This window comes from Danio aesculapii, chromosome 4 (assembly GCF_903798145.1).
Source record: "Danio aesculapii chromosome 4, fDanAes4.1, whole genome shotgun sequence".
NCBI classification, from domain to species: Eukaryota; Metazoa; Chordata; class Actinopteri; order Cypriniformes; family Danionidae; genus Danio; species Danio aesculapii.
Window position 1 is genome coordinate 58,249,402 of NC_079438.1, and position 22,620 is coordinate 58,272,021.

At 38.3% G+C, this 22,620-nt stretch overlaps 1 protein-coding gene across 2 annotated transcripts in view; it reads left to right on the plus strand.

Annotated features, from left to right (window-relative positions):
• The window catches only part of arid2 (AT rich interactive domain 2 (ARID, RFX-like)), a 34,199-nt gene extending 18,340 nt beyond the window's left edge, over positions 1-15,859 (plus strand). The window contains exons 9-21 of one of the 2 annotated variants that reach the window (XM_056456249.1): positions 563-659; positions 1,535-1,744; positions 2,135-2,299; positions 2,665-2,740; positions 2,828-2,962; positions 3,055-3,251; positions 3,777-5,887; positions 6,969-7,111; positions 7,353-7,491; positions 8,541-8,623; positions 8,703-8,829; positions 10,533-10,624; positions 14,316-15,859. In XM_056456249.1, coding sequence (XP_056312224.1) covers positions 563-659; positions 1,535-1,744; positions 2,135-2,299; positions 2,665-2,740; positions 2,828-2,962; positions 3,055-3,251; positions 3,777-5,887; positions 6,969-7,111; positions 7,353-7,491; positions 8,541-8,623; positions 8,703-8,829; positions 10,533-10,624; positions 14,316-14,427 — 3,687 coding nt within the window. In that variant the 3' untranslated portion in view covers positions 14,428-15,859. The remainder of the gene's footprint in view (positions 1-562; positions 660-1,534; positions 1,745-2,134; positions 2,300-2,664; positions 2,741-2,827; positions 2,963-3,054; positions 3,252-3,776; positions 5,888-6,968; positions 7,112-7,352; positions 7,492-8,540; positions 8,624-8,702; positions 8,830-10,532; positions 10,625-14,315) is intronic. The other variant, XM_056456250.1, reaches the window with a different exon arrangement.
• The last annotated feature ends 6,761 nt before the right edge of the window (positions 15,860-22,620 follow it).

Genomic DNA, 22,620 nt, shown 5'->3' on the forward strand with positions numbered 1-22,620 from the left:
TAACTATTCCAAAACATAATTACTAATATGGCAAATCCTCCATAAACTAACACAAACTATGCTGCTCAAAATTACTAGAGTTCTCGTAAAGTACACGCTGTTAGCAATTAGCAAAACAAGAGCTTATCTCATAATTCAGTTCTCATAAAGATCGTTCGATCCCTCTCAATAAATTTTAAATTAAACTGCACAAGCTTATCTAATAAATAGATCGCACAAACAAGAGACAAACTACACAACAACAGCAACAAATCTATACAAACACAAATGAACCGGCTGGCCGACACAAGTGAGGAGTTTGGTGGTGAGCCAAGCGCTCCTGCTGAACAGCGCAAGCGAACGCTTTTTAAACGTGGCGGATCAGCTCCTTATTGGTGCGCCGAGTGTGTCATAATGGTGATTGACACTGCATTTTAATTTTTAAGATTATTTTTGTCTGCTAATATGACTGCTTAAAGCATTTGAGGCTGTTTAAAAAAAATCCCTGCAATATTTTACAGACTGTTTATTAACTATTTGTTAGATCTTTAAGTCATAGTTGTCTTTCTGCATTTTTTTTCAGCTTCAGTTGGATCCGGTTGATTTCCGAACAACGCATCTGATGTTTCACACCATCACAAAATGCTTACTGTCACGGGATCGTTTTCTCAAAATGAGGGGTGAGTGTTTTAAAGCAAGCATTTGTGCAGTCGAAACTGCTGTTCTCCTGTTAGAAGTGCTTAAACGGATAGTTCATCCAAACTATTTACCCATTATCTACTTGTTTCAAGCCTATAGTGATTTAAAGGGGAAAAATCACTGTTAGAAGTGGTTTAAACACAGTTGTGTGGAAGCAGTCCGTGATTATAAACAGCTTCTAATGGTAGACATCTGTTAAATTTAGATTATATAATCACTCTTGATAAAAACAGTCAGCAGACACACTTTGATTGACATTCTCCCTTTGCACGTGTCATCAGAGGGGGAAAGCCCCGCCCACCAGTGACCATCTCTCCCTCATTAGAATAGAAAGTTAGTCTTGTTTTTGAATCTGCCACTATGCTGGCACATAGGCATTCATAGCTCCGCCCTCTTTTGAAAAGACCACAATCTCATTTGCATTTAAAGCGACAGTCACCAAACGCCACAATAAGTGTAAAAGCCCAAAATGGTCAGTGTTAAAGAGTTATAAAACATTATTTGTGTGGTATTTTGAGATTAACTTCACACACACACTCAAGGGACATCAGAGAACTATTATACATCTTGTAAAAAGGGACATAATAGCTCCCCTTTAACAGAATAAACACATGAAGATATTCTGATGAAAGACAGAAATCTGTAACCATTGACATCAGTAGGATTTGTTTTTGTTTTTTTTTTTTACTATGGATGTCAATGGTTACAGGTTTCCGGCAATCATTTATAAATAAATTGTGTTCAGCAGAATAAGGAAACGCATAAAGGTTTATAACCACTTGAGGGAGAGTAAATAGTGAGTACGTCTTCATTTTTGGGTGAACTGTCACTTTAAGATGTTCATTGCATCCTACAGCCATGGAAATCCTGGGAAACCTGAGCAAAGTGGAGGATAACGGTGTGCTGATCTGTGAGTATGTGGATCAGGAGTCATACCGAGAAATCATTGCTCTTCTGACGCTGCCGGACGTCATGCTGGTCATCTCTGCGCTGGAGGTCCTGTATCAGCTGGCTGAGCTCGGAGAGATAACCTGCTCCAAAATCTCCTCCGTGGAGAGAAGCATAGGTGTGTGTTCAGCTAAAAATTCAGTCTACCACTAGCTGCGTTTCCTTCCTCCTATTTTTATGCACATTTTGAAATATGAGATATAAAAACCCTAGATGGAAACACTGAGATGCACATGCATTTTGAAATGCGCATAAATTATGTATATAGTATAATATTAGTATAAATATTATAGGAAATACTGTAAAATGTTCTTTACTCTGGTAAACGTCTTCTGGGAAATATTTACAAAAGAAAAAATAATTCACAGGAGGTTAATTTTGACTTCAACTGTAGGTCAATATCATGACAATACTAAATATCATAATAAAAGCTTCAGAAAAATAATTGCATCAAGAACATTTGATACCCTCAGTGCCAAGTGAACTGATCAGTTTTTCACATGTCTAGATCTTTTAGTACGGCTGGTCTCGGTGGACCTGCAGACATTCGGACCGGATGCGCTGACAGCAGTGAAACTGATCGAGCATCAGGCCTCCAGCTCTCAGGTGTCCGAAGTTCGACCGCAGCTCGTGGAGCATGTTCCTGCAGCTTCGCAAGGCACTCCTGCTGCTGGTGAGTTGACTGTGTCCGCTTTCTGTTTCTTATCAGCCGAGATATTCAACATGATGCATGCAAATGCCAGGAGGACTGTTATATACAGTGGCAGAGAGAGCTTAATGTGCTGCAATTAATTAAAAAAACGCCAGCAAATTGATCGGTTTGACAGCATGTGTGTTGCAAATCCTCAAAATGCAACGCATTAAAAACCCAGCTGGATTTTCTCTATACAAACAAATTAAGAATATGCCTGCATTTTCTCACAACACATGCAAATAGCACGAGGACCCTTAAATGTGACCATTCATCGCAACTCATCTTTGCCCAGCACTATAAATACAGCAAGTTCTAACATTGCGTTTGTATTTATTTCAATGTAGTTAACAGGACACCTGTGCAGTCTACGCCTCCTCCAGGGATCGTGGAAATAGATGGAGAGAAATTCACAACTCAGTGGTAAGACTCCACCTCTCCCTTCTCCTTTGCACTTCTCAAACCTAATAAAGGTTTTGGTGTTTTACAAATGCGTTCTGTTCTCTGTAGGTTAAATGCTCATTTTGAGGTCCATTCAGATGGGTCAGTCTCGCGCTCCGAGATGTACTCAGAATATCTGGCAACCTGCAGCAAGATGGCACGGGGTGGTGTGCTAACATCCAACAACTTCTACAAATGCCTGCGGTGAGCATCGTGAATCTTGAGGAAATATGCTGTACAAATCGGGAAATATGTGAAAGCTAAAGCTCACCATTAAATGCTCTGCCTTTTCACAGGACGCTGTTCCCTAATCACACGGTAAAACGTGTGGAGGACACGCGGCTGAATGGGCAGGCTCAAATCCACGTGGTTGGTGTGCGGAAGAGGGCGATTCCTCTTCCTGTTCAGCTTTATTATCAGCAGCAGCAGCAGGCCAGTCCTGCACCAGTTCCCAAACATGAAGCCCCCTCAGAAACCCCTCAGGCCCATTCAGGTACAGACACTGTTTGATTATTAGAGCACTTTGACTGAGGACTCTTGGTCCAGCAGTTCTGGGAGATTATCCACAAGCCTAGTGGAGTGAACCCTGAATTGTCGTGTTAAACTGTGCAGTGTAGAAATATTCATGTTAGAATGTTAAAGCCAGCTGTTTAGCAATAGACAAACAAGTCAGAAACTTGTTCAGTGCTGATCTCAATAAATATTAGTGTCTAGAAAGTTTAATCCGTGCAAGTTAAAATGGTGAAAGTGATTTCAGTGATGAAAGGAAATCTTCAACTGCTATTGTTTACAATAGTGCCCTTGATAAATGTATTTTTAAAACATCTCGTTTGCTAGTTTACCGTAAATGCAATAAAGCTTTTTATGACTAAATTGCTCAATTTCATCTGTTTTCTGCATCAAGGAATCTTATTGTCCTAGTTTACCTGATTGTTTGAAAAACAAAAGCCCATACATTGTTTAATAAGTCAGCTGCAATAATAGCTCATTTGTTCTTTGCATCTTGTTTATCTTGCAGCATTGCCCCCTGGTGTGGGTGGGCAGCCTGTCCGGGCACCAGCACCAAGCCTTACTGCCGGCCAGGCAGCACCACAGGTGGCCTTCACCATGCATGCACCGCCGCACGCTAACGCTCCTAGTGCTCCAGCGCCACGACCCCCCTTCAACCCACCAGGACAAGCCGCACTTCCCCTGTGCCCTCCAGCCGCTGCCCCAGTTCCCATACGCCCCAATGACATCCTCAAAACAGCCATGATCCAGAGCTCCATCCCCACGGCCTCCACTGCTCCTGCTGTTCCCAACCACAGTGGCTCGTCTACCCAGCAGCCCCTGCTCCATCACGCCCCCGTCGCACTGATCCAGCAGGGGCCGCCGCCACAGGGACACGTATTTACTGGTCAAGTGCATGGAGTTTGTGCATCGGTGGCCCAGCAGCGCCCTCAAGCCCCTTCCCAGGAGGCCATGGTGCTGGCGCCGCCTCAGTATGTGACCACACCATGCACTTCACTGATGGCAGGAGGCCAGGTTGTAACTGTTGCAGGCGTGACTGGCTCTCGTGTTGCATTTCAGAACATTGCCCCCAAACCTGCACATCAAGTACAGTCGCCACAACCTCCGCCAACACAACCACAGAGCCTAGTCATCGTCAGCCCAAATCAACAACCCAACACTGCATTTGCCCCTGCCATCCATCAGATCGTTCTCACCAACCCCAATCCACAGCAAACGCCGGCTCCCACTTCTCCGAATGCGGCGGTCCCGAACCCACTGTCAGTGCAGCCGCACACCGTCAGCCAGATGCTGTCAGTGAAGCGTCAGTTCCAACCCACCCCGCCACCCGCTGCTGCCCCAGCCCAGCCTACCTCCACTGAATCCAGTCTGATCAAACAGCTACTGCTTCCCAAACGTGGTCCTTCCACCCCTGGTGGAAAACTCATCCTCCCTGCTCCACAAGTCCCCGCTCCTGTTAGCACCAGAGCGCCCAGTCCGCAGGTCGTATACCAGGTGACGAACAGCGCTCCGGTGCCACCTCAGCCACAGTTAAACGTTCAGCTTATGCAGAGTCCTGGTGCCGTTCCCATCTCCATCCTCCCCGGACAGATCATCTCCACCTCCACCTCCGGCACCATCCTCCAAGCCACCCCCAGCAACCAAGTTACCTTCACAGTAGTGCCAAACTCTGGCTTTCCAGGCCAGGGAGTGCAGACCCCACCCACAATCGGCCTGCAGCTGACTCAGACTCCGCCTCTGCCAGTAGCAGGAGCCACGCCCATCCCGCCTTTCAGAGGCGACAAAATCATCTGCCAAAAGGAAGAGGAAGCCAAGGACGCCACAGGACTGCACGTCCACGAGCGCAAGATCGAGGTCATGGAGAACAACTCCATCGCCGACGCTTCGGCCAAAGCCAGCAACGGGGAAACGGCAGAGGCGGAGGCACCCAAGCTGCTCAACGGGAGGAAATTCGACTCTAGTCTACCTCCATACCACTCAGGGAACAGCCCATCAGAGGCGCCCAATGGTCCTGTAGCGCAGAGCGGATGCGACGGGAAGCAGACGCCTGCGGACCCTAAAAAGCTGATGGTGAACGGAGTGTGTGACTTTGAGCGATCGGACGCTGCTTCCCATCCGAGCAAAAACATTCCAAATCACAAGGCTTCCAAACACATGGGGAACGGGGAGGTGCTGTCGCCGAAAGCTCACGGTGCGCTGGGCCTAGCGGAGGACACTGCCAGAGCAGAGCCGCCTGAACGCCTGGCCAACGGGCCCTGCCATGGCGCAGACCTCTCTAATGGGCCCAGCTCAGAGACTTTAAGCTTGAGGCCACAGCACGCTCCTCATAACCACTCGCCGCCTCCAGCCGCTCCCGACCCGCCGTCCGCTAACGGCACCGCGGAGAGCCGGACGCTGAAGAGACCGCTGGAGGACGGGGACCGAGGTACCTCCGCTATCCCTGCTAAAATGGGTGTACGGATAGTGACCATCAGTGACCCTAACAATGCCGGGAACAGCTCCACCATGGTGGCCGTTCCGGCGGGCGCAGACCCAAGCACAGTAGCAAAAGTAGCAATAGAGAACGCAGCGCAGCAGAGACCAAGTGTGCCCTCGCCGCTGCCTGAAACCAATGCTCAGGTAATCTTTGACTAATTCAGTTCAACTTTATTTCTATAGCGCTTTTACGATGTGGATTGTCAAAGCAGCTTAACAGAGATGAAGTTCTAGCAAATTGAAACCGCTTCAGTCGAGTTTTCAGTTTAGTTCAGATTAATGTAAGTCTTGTTGCTGAAAGCCAAAACACTGTAGAGCAAATCCAATGATCATTTGATTTTTATAATTAATAAAGGAAACTCTTACGCTTTAAACTTTTTATGCACTGATCCATTTTGAGATTAAAAGTGTTTATTGTCATATGCACAGTTAGGAAAGGTTTGTAGAATAAAACTATTATTTTGCCGTCCACACTGTATGCCAATTAAAGTTTAAGGTATATTAAATAAATAATAATTTAACAAAATAGGCAATTGGAAGAGTATGCTAAGAAGCAAGCATAAATAGAAATTATAATTAAAGAAGTGAAATGTTTGCAATATACATAAATGTGTAGTATGGTACATGTGCACTAATTTAATATGGGTGATTTTGTTTTCAATGCATGTCAGGCAAGGAGAAATAAAACATCCCGAATTCACATTTGAGTATTTATTTTATTCTATTTGATTTAACGACATCTGAATTTTAATGTCTAATAATAATTGAAATAATTTCTGTTTTCCAATAATAATACATTTCTAAAAGCTTTAGCTTTTAGTTACTAAAAGTAGTAGTTTTGTACTTTTTTTTTATTCAATTAAATTTTTTTACACCGGGTCAGTCTTCAGCAGAGGTTTACAGTTTTACTTAATGTATATAATAATGTGTGTATTCATTGTCAACATTCCAAATGTTTACGAAACATAAGTGTGACCAAATTCAGAAACGGCTATATAAGGGTACTGACAGCTATTAAAGATTACGACTGCTCGTGTAAATGCAAAAAAGGAAAATTACATAACTTGTTCATTGCAACTACAAATGAATGTTTTCTTTCTTGTGTACATTTACACCATGCTTTCCATTTGATACTATTGTCATGTGTCCTAGTTGATTTTATTCAGAGTGGATAATTAAGTTTTCCCTTAAACCTTTAAAATTATTTGAATGTTCATATATGCAGCAGCCTGTGTCAGTGCAGACTCCGCCTCCTGTGGATCCAGCTGCACAGGGAACCAATCAGAGTTCTCCAGCACCTGCCCTCTCTCCAGAGCAAACGCGGAAACCTGGACAGAACTTTAAGTGTCTGTGGCAAGCATGCAAACGGTAAGAAAACATGCTTTACAGATGTTCCTCACGATGTAAATAATAGCCATATTATAGTTCTTTGATAAATTCATTTTAATAAAAAAAAATTAATAATTGCCCACATTTAATAAAACAATTATGACTTTTGATTTTAAGGTTTTTTTTTATAGTCATAAACTAAGAAATCAGCATTAGCCAAGATAAGAAATGTTGGGACCACTTCAGCATAACACTTAATTTTTTTCTGTGACTATTTCAGGTGGTTTGACACGCCATCGCAGGTGTTTTACCATGCAGCGACCCTTCATGGCAGCAAAGACTCGTACCCAGGGCAGTGCCAATGGGAGGGTTGTGAACCTTTTCCTCGTCAGAGACTATCCTTCATCACACACCTACAGGCAAGATCCTGACTCTGTTGATGTATTACTAATAATGACATACAGTTTGCCATTGTTAAAGGTCCTTGAAATTAAAATAAAGGTACTAAGATGTTAGAGTCAGTCTTAAGGATGTCTATAAGCTAGTGTGCTCCAAAACGGTGATGAAAATTCACATTTAGATATATAAAACTGATATGAACATCCAAAGCTTAGGAAGGTTTACTTGAGTTTCTGACCCCACCCCCTACTCAATATTCAGTTTCAGTTGGGAATACATTATCATACTGGAATAAACTCCGCCCCTACTCAATATTCAGTTTCAGTTGGGAATACATTATCATACTGGAATAAACTCCGCCCCTTCTCAATATTCAGTTTCAGTTGGGAATACATCATCATACTGAAATAAACTCTGCCCCCTTCTCAATATTCATTTTCAGTTGGGAATACATCGTCATACTGAAATAAACTCTGCCCCCTTCTCAATATTCAGTTTCAGTTAGGAATACGTCATCATACTGGAATAAACTCCGCCCCTACTCAATATTCAGTTTCAGTTGGGAATACGTCATCATACTGGAATAAACTCCGCCCCTACTCAATATTCAGTTTAAGTTGGGAACACATCATCATACTGAAATAAACTACACACCCTTCTCAATATTCAGTTTCAGTTGGGAATACGTTATCATACTGAAATAAACTCCGCCCACTTCTCAATATTCAGTTTCAGCTAGGATTACATCATCATACTGAAATAAACTCCGCCCCTACTCAATATTCAGATTCAGTTAGAAATACATCATCGTACTGAAATAAACTCCGCCCACTTCTTAATATTCAGTTTCAGTTGGGAATACATCATCATACTGGAATAAACTCCGCCCCTACTCAATATTCAGATTCAGTTAGAAATACATCATCATACTGAAATAAAGGTCTGCAGTAATTTCCTTTTCACACAGACATTAAAATCAAACTTGAATCACAGGAATGTCTAAAAAGATAAGCAAAATATAATAATCTAAATTATTCCACTGTTTTGAGCATCTGTGTGTGTTTTGCAGGATAAGCACTGCTCGAGGGAAGCACTCATAGCTGCACTCAAACTGGAGGAGCAAACGCAAGGCAGCAACCCCAACACTTCCAAGTGCGTATAGCATCTTAATCTCATGGAAACTGCTGAGTGTGTAAGATTGTGGTGATAACGTGACTGTGTGGATGTGCAGGTCTCCTCCAGCGGCAGTCAGCAGTCCTCCTCCTCCCAGACCCCAGAAAGCACTCGTCAACCACCCCAGTGCAGCTCTGATGGCGTTACGCAGGGGCTCCAGGAACCTCGTGTTCAGGGACTTCACAGTGAGTTTACAGACCAACATTTACCATGTTCATTTTGCTGGGTCACGTTGACTATGTTTACATGGACATAGTGTTGTCACGATAGTATTTGCATAAGATTATTAAGTATAATAGGAAACGCTTAACAGTAAAGGCTCATTTGGAAACTTTAGTTAGTTAATGCATTATAATAAACAGAAATGGAATTATTATAAAGTTAATTCAATAAAAAATACAGCTAGAATAATTAACCCCATTTATTAAACCTATTGACTTTTGATTTTAGTGCTTTATATGCATTAACCTTTATTTCTATAGTGCTTTTACAATGTAGATTGTATCAACGCGCTTTACATAGAAGATCATAGTAAGTTAAAACCGTGTAGTTCAGTTTTCAGAGTTTAAGTTCAGTTTAGCTCAGTTCAGTGTGGTTAAATAATCACTATTGAGAGCACTGAACACTGAAGAGCAAATCCATTGATGCGCAGCTCTACAGATCCCGAACCATGCAAGCCAGTGGTGACAGCGGCGAGGAAAAAACTTCACCAATCTCGTCGCTGATCTTGGATCAAATCATTGGCGCTGCATAGTCTGGGGGCCTCGGGATGAGTATCCCCAGGTGGAAATGGAGAATAATTAGCGTAGCTGCTGTTCATAGTGTATATAAACGATATGCAAAACCTGCATGGAGCACATTCATGTATCATACCGCTAAGTGGTGCACTGAGTGTATGCTTTACTAAAAAGATTTTTAATCTAGTTTTGAATTGGGAGAGTGTGTCTGAGCCTCGGACATTATCAGAGTTATCTATTCTAGAGTTTAGGAGCCATAAATGAGAAGGCTCGACCTCCTTTACTCGACTTTGCTATTCTAGATACTACCAGATGCCCTGAGTTTTGAGATCTTAAAGAGCGAGTTGGATTGTAGCGAGACAGAAGATTGGTTAGATAAACAGTAGCTAGATTATTTAAAGCTTTATATGTAAGAAGCAATATTTTAAAATCAATACGAAACTTAACAGGCAGCCAGTGTAAGGAGGATAAAATTGGGGTGATGTGATCAAATTTTCTAGACCTGGTAAGAACTCTGGCAGCTGCGTTTTGTACTAGCTGAAGTTTGTTAATGGAGGATGCTGGGCAGCCAGCAAACAGAGCATTACTGTAGTCCAGCCTAGAAGTCATAAAAGGATGGACTAGCTTTTCTGCATCTGAGATGGATAGCATACTACGTAGCCCAGCGATTATTTCTCAGATGAAAGAAAGCAGTTTTTGTGACATGGGATATATGATTTTCAAAAGTTTAATTTCGGTCTAATATGACACCCAGATGTTTTATAGTAGAGCTAACGCTAACTTTGTATCTCTCTAATCAAACATCAGCAAAGATCATACATGTTGTAGTTTTCATTACTACATTGATTTTAGTTTAGTTTAACCTTAACTGATGGTATGAAATGAACCTTACTATACAGTGATAAACAAAAGGCCTTTAAAAAGTCAGAATTTACTGTCGTAGGCTAGATTTATTGGGTGCAAATCCCCTATTAAATCTTCATTAAATCTTATTTTTTAAAGCACTATAAAAGTTTAAATGAACACACAATTATTCAGAGTTTTTTGACGTGCACATGATATTGATATGTGCCTACTGATTATGAGGATATGTTGAGCTATTTAATATCAGCATGTCTAATAGCTGCTGTTTTTTTGTTTTCTCTGCGCAGGACGATAAAGAGGGACCAGTGACCAAACACATTAGACTAACTGCTGCCTTAACGTTAAAGAACATCGCCAAGTACTCGGATTGTGGACGGAAGTAAGTAAACCTTTTAAATATGGTGCTTCTGGCAGAATATTGTAATCATGAATGCCAAAATCAAGTGGGAACGATATAAGATATTTAGTATTTATTTGGATTATTTTATTAATGTCTACGCTAACCCTAAACCCAATCATCGTAGTGATGTAAAAACAGTAATTGTAGCGAGTTTTATTCATGTTACTTATTACATCACCCGGTATGAAGATGGCCAAATGAGAACTTTTCTGTCAGTGCAGCTTGTCAATTACATCAGGTTGGGCAATGTCGACCAATTTGTCATCATAACATCTTGATGTTTCACAATAGTCATTGTACGATGCCAAATTGGCGTCGTCATTGGTGCCGGTGAATTTATTATTCATGAATAACTAATTAATTAATAAAGAATTAATTATTTGTAGCCTACCATTTCAGCTATCTGACCCGCATGGTCTTTGTTTTACCCATAAGCAAATCATAAATAAATAGAGATAAGTTACACACAAATGACCACCTGTCAATCACTTTTTCCGCGGTACTCTGGCATGAGTAGACAGAGTGATCTGTGTCGTTATAATGGTGTCCACAGACTTGTGTGGTAAAAAAGGTGCACAACCAACAGTATCTGAGGTTTATGCTAAACTTACTAAGTACAAGCATGAAAGCGAAAGATTAAAGCAGTGTACTGGCCTGCTGACTGCCTGGAGCGCGTGTGTGTTCACGTGATGTGCGTTTTCAGTGGTATAGTGTGGACGGAGAGATCTTTTCAGAAATGCTTGGTAAAACGCTGGTATGGACGTGGACCGTTTTCGTTCTAAAATGCCATTTTAATAGTAAGATGTATTAGTGTAAACGGGGCCTAAGTGTGTATTTTTCGCGAGCGAGTTTGCGCCAGGGCAAAGGATCGCAATGCCAGTGTTTTGTCGATTATTCAGTTCAACTCACCTTTATTTGTACAGCGCTTTTACAATGTAGATCGTGTCAAAGCAGCTTCACATAGAAGATCATAGTAAATTGAAACAGTAGTTCAGTTTTCAGAGTTTAAGTTCAGTTGAGCTCAGTTCAGTGTGGTTTAATAATCACTACTGAGAGTCCAAACACTGATGAGCAAATCCATCGATGCGCAGCTCTACCGATCCTGAACCATGCAAGCCAGTGGCGACAGCGGAGAGGGAAAAACTTCACCAATTGACGAAAGTGAATTTTTAAAAAACCTCGAGAGAAACCAGACTCAGTTGGGAACGACCATTTCTCCTATGGCCAAACGTCTTGTGTAGAGCTGCAGTCTAGGTGCTGGAGATTATTCCTTCCTTGTCAGATTGTCCTACATCCCATTCAAAAAGTAGGTAGCACATTTTGATGACGCAATATGCTACTCATCAGATTTTGCTACCAGTGTAAATTTTATTTTAATATGAAACTATCGCCCTAACCTACCTAATCCCTCACCCCAACCTCAGAACCATTCAAATACAGTGTTGGTAGCATAATCTGATGGGTAGGATAAAATATCAGGACACCGGCTTAGCATTGTGATGTCTATCAACATCGGACGATGGCATTGTCTATCGACCCAACCCTATTGTCAATGCATACGTATTTTAATTCATTCTTATGGAATAAATTTAAACACTGGGATTTTTAATTTAAACACAGATTAAACAGGAGAAGAGTGTGATCTTTTATCATCACAGCTGTCAGTCAGCGCCTGCTCTTTATATATATTTTATATTTATTACATTTTCCCCCCCTTGTCATTGCACCTTTGTGTGCCGTGTAAATGCAGATATCGTAAACAAATCTCTTTTAAAAGATGATGCAAGCGGGTCATTAAAAAAATCTGTATTGTCCATCAAGATCTGCAGTGTAAATGCAGTGTGTAATAAGCAGTGATGAAAAATCATACTCTAGTAAATCTACCATTACTTGCTCAAAAATGTAGCGCAAGTAGAGTAAAACTATCTGTTGTAAATATTGCTCAAAGTAAGAGTAAAAAGACCTTTTAAAAGTCATCAATAGTATTACGCTGTGAAAGGCTCATGTGTTTACTAGGGGTGCAATCTACTCACGGTTTCGGTTCGGTTTGTGCTATGCTTAGGAAAAAAATGCCTACAGAACAATTCAAAGAACAATATAGATATTTATTGGGTAACAAACACCTGACAATGCAACAGCTTCACTCATATGACTAGATGTGCATGTTCTCGCATTAATTAAATAGAAGTAGGGCATTTTGAGAATTGCATGTTCAAATAAACTGCTGAAGAAAATAAGCTTAAATTTCCTCCTTTTCTATTTTACATCCCGACTCAACAGTCTCAACCAGTTATGCAGATAATAGTCAACATATCCTAATAATTGAGCACTTCTAAAGTATTGATTACTTCTGTTTACATTATGCTTGCATTGCCAAGACAACACATTTTTATTTATAATTTCTTTGTGAGTTTATTATGATTCCAGAGAGCTCCGTTTCTCTTAGCAGCATCATAGTGAATGAAACCTAAGCAAAGAGAGCGTTCAGCTCATCTCTCTTAATTCAGAGTGAACAGTACATCGAGAAGCAGAACTATAGAAATGCAGTCTGTTCATAGCAGACAGTGGGTAAACCGAGTGAATAGCAGGAGTGATCGGGTGCTGTATGTCCGCGTCCATATGGGACGCTTCTGGACATGGACCTCGATCCGCCTGTTTTGACCACTGATCCAGGCTATCTTTCATTATGATTTTGTGTCTGTCTAAATTTGATTGAAACTCTGACAGCAATGCGATGTGATTTGGCCTCACCTGCGCATTTGTGCTTTATCTCCTTCACTTGTCACGCTGAAAAACACAGATACTCCAATTATAACCACACTAACAACAGATTTACATACTAAGAGGTGATTGGACAGGTCTTCGCACGTGCAATGGACAGGAAATGTAATCAGAAGCGTACAAAGGCAGTTGATTTTATCAGCAAACCAATAATAATAATGCAAATTCTGAACTGCGGATTACAGGGCACACCGAACAGTGGGAGAACAACCATGGTTTTTTTACCGAAAACTGTTGCATTCCTAACATTTACATGCAATTTGTCCGTCTGTGTGTGTGTGAAAACGTAACATTCTGTAGTGCATTGTTGATTTCAGTAATCATACAGTAAACATCCTTCATCTTCTCAATGGTGACATGCATCTTAACAGTCTCTGGGTCATTTGCACATCTTCTTTGACTCTTTTAATGCTTTTCAATGGTTTTCTGCATTTATAAAACTTGAGGTTGTTCAGTGTGATACGATATACATTCTGTGTGCGATTTGGTTGGACTGGAATCACAGAACTGATTATTCTACTAAGCCAATCCTCGTCGATAAGCAAAACTAAAGTAGACAGTGCAGTTTGAAGGAAAATAGTGGAGTAAAAGGACTGATATAGCACTCAAAATGTACACTAGGGAAGGTACACGATAGTAAAACTACTTGGTAAATTACAATTCCTGAGGAAAAACTATGCAGTTACAGTCCATTCTGCGCCTTACAACATAAAACCAGCAGAACTAATGACTATTGAATGGAGATGCTTTAAAGTTAACGCAAACTTAAACTCATTTCACTTCCGTTTCCCCGTTCACACAGGTAAAGCGGCCATAAAAAGCACAGTAAACATAAAAACAACGTGTCTTAAAGTGTGTATCAAGTCTGTATGTGTGTATCTGTGTTCAGGATGGTGAAGCGGCATGAGAATCATCTCTCTGTGCTGGCGCTGAGCAGTATGGAGGTCTCCACCACGCTCGCTAAATGCCTTTACGAACTCACGCGCTCTCTGCAGGCCTGAGCTCAACCCAAAAAAACCCTCGGAAGGAGACGGAAAAACCCCCTCATTTCCCCCATTCTGCTGCCACACAGGTCGCCAGCGGTGTTGGTTCCCTCCCGCTCCTCTATCTCTCTCCATTCCACGACTCCCTCAAAAAAACTGCCACGGGTCTTCCACCAGCCACTCAGAAACCAGCGCCCATCTCACTCTCTCCATATTTATACGCCTGGCCCAAACGAGCACATTTTTATAGTCCCGGACGAGCGCCTCTGATTGGGCGGAGGGGGATTCTGTGGGCGGGGCAAAGTGGACGGCAAAGAGGTGTGGCTAGAGTTTTTGTTTTGTTTCTTTCTTTATAACTTGATGATAGCTTGGTTTTTTCTTACTTGAGCCGATTATATTTTCACTTATTTATTATTGAGATAAATACCGATATGAGTAAATGAGAAAAAAAATTGTGTAAATATTTGTGAATAGATATAAAGTTACAACAAAAAAGAAAAAAGAAAGAAAAATCACCCTCCTTCATGCCGCTGCTGCTGCCCTCTTGGTATCAGAAGCATTACGTTTGTCTAATAGTAGGTTAAGACTCACTTTTGTTTAGGTTTTTTTTATATAAATATATATAATTTCAACCCCTGGTTAACTCCTCGTATGAGACGTGATTCTATACTCAGCAGTGGATGAATGTACTTAAAACCCTGTAAATATTCTGAAGGTACTGATGCTGTAAAGTTTTTCTTTGGGAGGGCTGAGATTTGTTTTTGTTTTTCTTTGTGCAACTGTGATTTGTTTTTTTTTTCTCCCCCTTTTTTGTACTATTATAACTTGTAGAACTCATTTTGCTGGCTGAAAGAGTATGAAATAATATATCATATGTCATTTTGTAGAAGAGACACACGAAAAAAAAAAAACAACGCAAACAAATATTGAAGGTATTCCCCCTCAACCTGTATTCACTGTAAACGTGGAGTACGAGCCGCTCGCCCGTACCTTCCTTGATTCTTTTTGTATTTGTAAATTGGTTTAAATACATGGAGTTTTATACAGGTTTTCTCATGTGTTCTTTGCTTTCTGTGCAGGTATGATATTTTTCCTCCAGACCCTTTTTTCTATCTTAATAATAATAATAGTGTGGGATTTTATTGTACTTCATTTCTTTTCTTTTGTTTTTTTTTTTGTTTTTTCCTCATCCATTCTTACGACCACGCCACATTCCGGCTCCCGGACCCCAGGCTGTCCTCTCTGCTGTGTGTTGTGTAACATTTATTACTGCCTGTTGTGTTAGCATCCCAGCGGGGGCGCGACCCCTGACCTCCCCCCCTTTCACCATTTCTGCAGTGTCTGTAGGGTGTGCGATGATACATATATCTAACAGTCTGATATAGATTGGCTTCAGTCTACTTTGGTGACTGTTTATAGTTTTTAAATAAAAGACTGAACATTTTTGACACATTGTTGACATGCTTTATTTTTTTTATGGACCCCCCCCCCTTTTTATCATCGATTCAGGTGTGTTTAAAGGGAGGGTTCACTAACAAATGCATTTACTTCTTTTAAATCTGTTTGTTGAGCACAGAAGAAGATACTTTGAAATATGTTGGAAAACTCTAACCATTGACCGCCATATTTCCTTCTATGGAAGTCAATGGTTACAGATTTTCAGCGTTCTTCAAATTATCTTCTTTTTGTCAACTTAAAGAAAGCACTTGAGAGCGAGGAAGTGTTTTTTTAGCTGAACTATCCTTTTAATCTCGAGAATCTAATCCAAGCTCTATCATAAGGTGACTTTTATTATGTATATAACAGAATACAACAGTTATATCTGCTTTATTTATCACTCATCTTGTTTATGTAACGTTACAGGTTACTATGTTGGTTAACTCTATAGATTTTTGTTAAAATATAAAACTATATGGCAAGTAATTTAGAGGCTATATGAATGGGAAGTGGCTGCTGACTTTTATTGCAGTGTGATGACGTTTTTCCAACTGAAGCTGAATATTGAGTAGGGGGCGGGGTTTTATTTTTATGCTTATCTTTCAGCAAACTAACAGTTGGAGGGGCGTGGCTAAGAATATTTCGCCTCATTGGTCAAAGTGACGTCATCCGAGAAGGACCGAGGTTCCAGAGTGGAAACAGGTAGTTTAAAAGTATAAATAAAGCCTATATATATATTTTAAAGTTCCCATGAAGCTGTAGTGTGACACAGTTCTTAAAGTAACAAATTATTAAATGAGTAAACGGCGTGGCTTGTTTTTTATTTTCTTTCTATTGCAAGCTGATTGGATGTATTAAAGTAGTCTTTTCATTCATAAAGATGGAGGAAAAAGGTTTGGGGAGTTATTACAACAGCCACACCCAATACCTCAGACAGACGTAATCAGTGTTGCCAGATATAGCTGTCTTTTTCCAGCCCAAAAGCACAAAAAAACGCCCAAAATATTAGATTAATGTTTATTTATTTAAATCCAAATAAAGCTAGTTACTTTAACTCATAATCTTTAACCAAACAGCAACCAACACAGAACCACACATAACCACATCACATCGAAACACTGCCCCCTCTCACCCTCACGCCACTTATTGCTGTGTAGATTACACTCCCAGAATAGGCTTATGTTTTACTTTCAATGTGGGGTATAAATTCATCCCATTTTGGCGATTTAAATTCTTTTGAACATAATTAGGTGCTGCTTGTCAATCAGACAATTATTCTATGCTTGTTCTTGCTGTTAATTGCAGAAAAAAATGAGCATTTTTGCAGGTAATGCGCTTGAACGCGAGGGGAGTCAGATTTTGACAACTTACCTTCACCACCTCTTGCGGGTGGGCCCACGCAGTTTGCGCTATGCACTGGTCACTATTAACTGAATGCAGTAGGAGCACACAATTATGTATTGTTGAATAATTTGCATATAAAATTTAAGTTTCAAAGCTGCCCAAATTTTGTCAACCCGCCTATGCCCTTTTTTCCTGCACAATCAAATTCAAAACCGCCCAATCTGGCAACATTGGACGCTATCTGAGAATTGAACTGAAAGCAAACAGGAGGTGCATTTGCAGATTTCAATTAAAGATTAGAAGGGCTAGCTATGCTTTATTTTCTTAAAGACATGCACAGATGAATTGTTCACCACAAAACTAGCAGTGTGAGCTAACAAAATCAATATGGCTAGTTTTGATTTATTGGGGACTTTAAAGAAGCAGGTGTTTTTTGATTTAAAGTAAAATAGATTAATAAATAGTGGGCTAACTTGATTTTTTAAGACAGGATTAAGCACTGATTTATTGTTTAAGACTAACAATGTACTATTAAAGTAAACATTGTAAAATATCATTTCACGCAGACTGTATATTAAAGTATTTATTGACAATTACAGCATAAACAAATGGAGTGCTGCTCTTAATTCGCTGCACCACTAAACTCAAATGAGGTAGGAGAATGTGCTGTATTTATGTCCAAATCACAAACCAAAATAAAGATAAAACATGAGGGGCGATGCTCATAAATCACTCAATATATTATATTGAAAATGGGAACGTCTATAACTGAGATGAACGGAACAGGGAGAGGTTTTCGCGCGGTGACGTTGTTGTCATAATGAAGGAGATCAGAATCAGGTGTGTTTAATTAGAAACAGCCGTGTGAATGAGGCATATTTTCAGTTCTTGTGGTAATTCTTCATTGTTACAGGAGGAATGAGAAGCTAATCTGCACCCAAAACAAGTAAGTCTATAATAATTGTGCTTATTGTGGATTGAAAGTCAGTTTCTGATCGAACACATCGAGACTCTGATGATGAACAAGCGGCAGCTGCTTTAAATGGCGGTCTGATGACGTAGTTCCTCGGCGTCAGGTGTGCGTGATGACGACACTTCTGTATTCTGTAGCTTCTTTTATTGGACAGTGTAATAACTTAAATTAAAATGTTTTAAACGAACTGATGTCAGCTTCTTCATTTTCCTAATTCAGTAGGTAAATAAAGACACGGCTTTTAAAATGAAATAGTGTCATGTTTTTTAAATATATATATATATATATATATATATATATATATATATATATATATATATATATATATATATATATATAATGAAATTATTTTTTTATGCCCCGTCTCCTTGTGATCCTACTAAAACAAATAAATGTATTGTACATAATATTTTAATTATATTTAATGTGAGGTTTGCATAGTAAGAGTGATGCAATTCCTACAAATCAGCACAGGATTTTAAGTTTAATATAGTTGTACTAAATTAAAACAAAAGTAGGTAGTCAGATCTTTTATCGCTATACATGACTATTAATAAAGTATTTAAATGTATTAAATCTCTGTAAAATAATTGAATGTAAGAATGTTGAGGTTGTAATTCACACAGTTCACCACAGGAGGGCGCCTAAGTTAACTTCAAATGACTGTCGTGTTTTATCGTCATTAAATTATATTTTTCATAAATTACGGAGAACCAATTCAGTATTTTTTGCCGTGATATTTTAGTGTTGAGATTTTTTTGGAGCACAACATAATCCATAAATAATTGTACGAATATGTTTTTATTCCTTAAATAAAGCACAAAAAAATCAGACATTCATAAAAAACTATTTTAATTAATCCAAAGTATTTAATGCATGGCTCTGAGAAAAAAATATATCATACATATAAACAAATACAGTAAAATATAGTCTGGTATTATAAAAGAAAAGACCAAACCGGTAATTTCTGCTATTCACCACCAGAGGCCCTCGGTATTTTAAATTATACATTGCTGATATATAAATTTATTGTGTTAAAGCAAAGATTCTGTGTCCCAGATGTTTTATCTTTACACATGACTAATACACGACACGATTACAGTCATTAAAATAAATTAAGTCACTGCATTATAATTTAATCCAAGGGTGAGAAATTGCGCAATTAACACAATACACCACAGGAGGGCGCTTAGACTTACATTTTTACAATGCATATATTATATTACAGGTGTAAGAACATATTTCTAGGTAACTTAATAAGATGCAATTAGATTTTTTAAATATCTTTTATTTTTGAAACATTCTGATGCACATAATTCACTACAAGAGGGCGTTCATTAAAGTTATGTGACGAATATAAATTATGTATTTATTCTTATTAATAATTAACAGTAACATTTTTCACTGAAATAATGTATTCAAATCCACCAAAACATAAATAAATGCTAGGATTTTGTCTAATTAAATTTAAGTGTAATTCACACAATTCACCACAGGAGGGCAACAGACTTACTTATTTTTACAAATGTATATTACGGGTATAAATATATTTCTTGGCGACTCAACGAAAGGGTAATTTGGCAGATTTTTTTATTATCTTTATCATGGGACATTCTGATGAACAATTTCACCACAAGGGGCGTTCATTTAAGTTATGTAACCGGCATTTTCATTTATTTATTAAATTGTTTAATAATAATATAGTTCTGTTCACATATTTGTTGTTTTTTAATAACAGTAACATTTTCACTGAAATAATAATGTATTAAAATCAATAAAAAAATGCTAGTTTATTGTATAAATGTAATGCACACAATTCACCACAGGAGGGCGACAGACTTCCATTGTTTACAATTTATATTGCAATATTAGAATATATTTCTAGGCGACTTAATCAGTGGTAATTTGGCAGATTTTTAATGATTTGTTTATGGAACATTCTAATGCATATAATTCACCACAAGAGGGCACTCATGAGGGTTATTGTAACATTTTAATAATTTTAATACATAAAAATGTATTAATAATATTAATCATAATTTAATTGTCTATTGAAACAGTGCTGCTCACACATTTTTTGCTGTTTATTAATAATAGTAACCTTTTCACTGAAATAATAATGTATTTACATCAGAACTGTGTATTCACCACAGGAGGGCGCTCGACATGTAAACTTATATTGTTTATGTTTGATTTAACATTTAAAAATATATATTCCTGTTAAAGTTGAAGCAGTTTTCTCATGCTTTTGTTCACTTTACAAAGAACAAACCCAATATTAGCATTGATTTACGTGAAAAATAATATAATGTAATAGATGTAATTGATGTAACTCACCACAGGAGATTTACATTGATTTAATTTATATGGCCTATTTAATCAATATTGAACAGATTACATTGAGTTAAAATATATGGCCTATCTAATCATGTTTTTTAAATAATAGTTTTCACTCCAATAGTAATAATAATACATAATGTATACAATTAACGTTAATGTAATAAATCCCAAAAATAGTTTAAAATATTGATTTATATCATTTAACTTCTCACTGGAGTGTAATTGCTGCAGTTCACCACAGGAGGGCGACCAAGACACCAAATATACAGATCATAGCTTACATTTCTGAACACAAGAGGTATTTGTTAGATGTTTTTTATAAGTCGTAAACTATTTAATAAATAATATTAAGTCAACGCAAGATAATTGAATGCACTTAGATTGTTTAGTTACTCCAAGTAATTGGAGATTTGTGATTCACACGATTGTCCACAGGAGGGCGCTCGGTTAGGATTCTGTTTATTATTTCTTTTTTTAACAAAGATGGTGATGGTAATAATTCATGCATTCATTTTCTTTTTAGCTTAGTCCCTTTATTAATCAGGGGTCGCCACGGCAGAAGGAACCGCTGGTGATGGTTATAATACAAAAGTTAGTACATATAATTCATTCATTCATTCATTTTCTTTTAAGCTTAGTCCCTTTATTAATCTGGGGTCGCCACGGCGGAATGAACCACCTACATATAATTCATGATACAATTTCAAAAAGATTTAGTCATTTTCCATGTTTATTTTGACCCAATAATATTTTTATTTTAGGAAAAATAGGTTTAGCAGAGGTTTTGTTGACAGTGTATAATAAATAATTAAAAATGAACTAATATTAACCACTAATAATAATACAAGGAAATTGAAACGGTGTAATTGCCACAACTGACCACAGCAGGGCGCTTAATTCAGTTCTGCGCACAGGCTTGATTTCATTGAAATATATATTTTAAGGCATTTTTAAATAAAAATTACTGCTGTTAAAACATTTATCTAAATTAACTACTAATTAACAACTAATCCAAAAATATATGCAAGTATTTTTATTGTTCAGACTTGGGTTATAGCCGTAGATCCATATTTAAATTAAATATGTATTTCTACTAAATAAGAGGTAATTTTCTTTTTTTTCATTCTATTTAAGTCTTAAACATTTTTTTAAGTATTAAACGAATGCAAAATCCTTTAATATTTGTCCTCTGGCTTGAGTTTAAACTGTAGAAATAAATGTACATTAATGCTATTCCTACAGTTGACCACAGGAGGGCGCTTAAATATTTAAGCGTATATTACAGATAGAAAAATATAGATTTCTGTACTACATGGATCTTTGACATCTAGATGATTGTTTACATATTTATTAAGTCAATTTATTAAGTCAATTTGTTTATTAAATAAGGTTTTCTTCTGGTTCTGTTACTATTTTTTCTCGTTTTATGATTCAAAAATATGTTTATTATGGTGAAAAAATACCATTTATTTTAAGAAACGAATTAAAATGTAGCAAATAATAATATTAGTAATAATAATAGTAATAATAATAATAATTAAAATTAAAAGTTTTTGCATTAGTTTAACTGGAGATATTGCATAAATGTAATTCACTCAGTTCACCACAGGAGGGCGATCAGACTCCACATCTACATGTAAATATAGTATCCACCTTATTCTTTCTACGCAGCCATCTGAATCTCTTTGGCTTGAGACTTTTGCTCTCATTCACTTCCATTTATTGTTTAGCTGTTAAAAAACAGCTCGTTGTTAATCTTCCTGATGTTGCAAACTGATATTTTCTTATTATATTATTCTGCTTTGTCTGTATAGTCATGGACACACTTGATTGTAGAGCAAGCAGTTTGACTGTTTTCTGCTGTTTATTATTCCTAGTCATTTCTCCCAGAGGAAACATGAATCAGCATTTTAGAATAAGGTCACTATTACAGCTAGTAAATATTTATCTTGCTGAATTAAAGGGGTTGTTTGACAGATGATAATAATACACAGTTTCCTAGACATAAAATCAATTTTTCCTAAACTTCAGACAGAATCAAAATGAGTGTAATGTACATGTTTCACCAAAGGAGGGCGACTCGCGTCAATTTAATTCAACACTGATTTTATTGACAT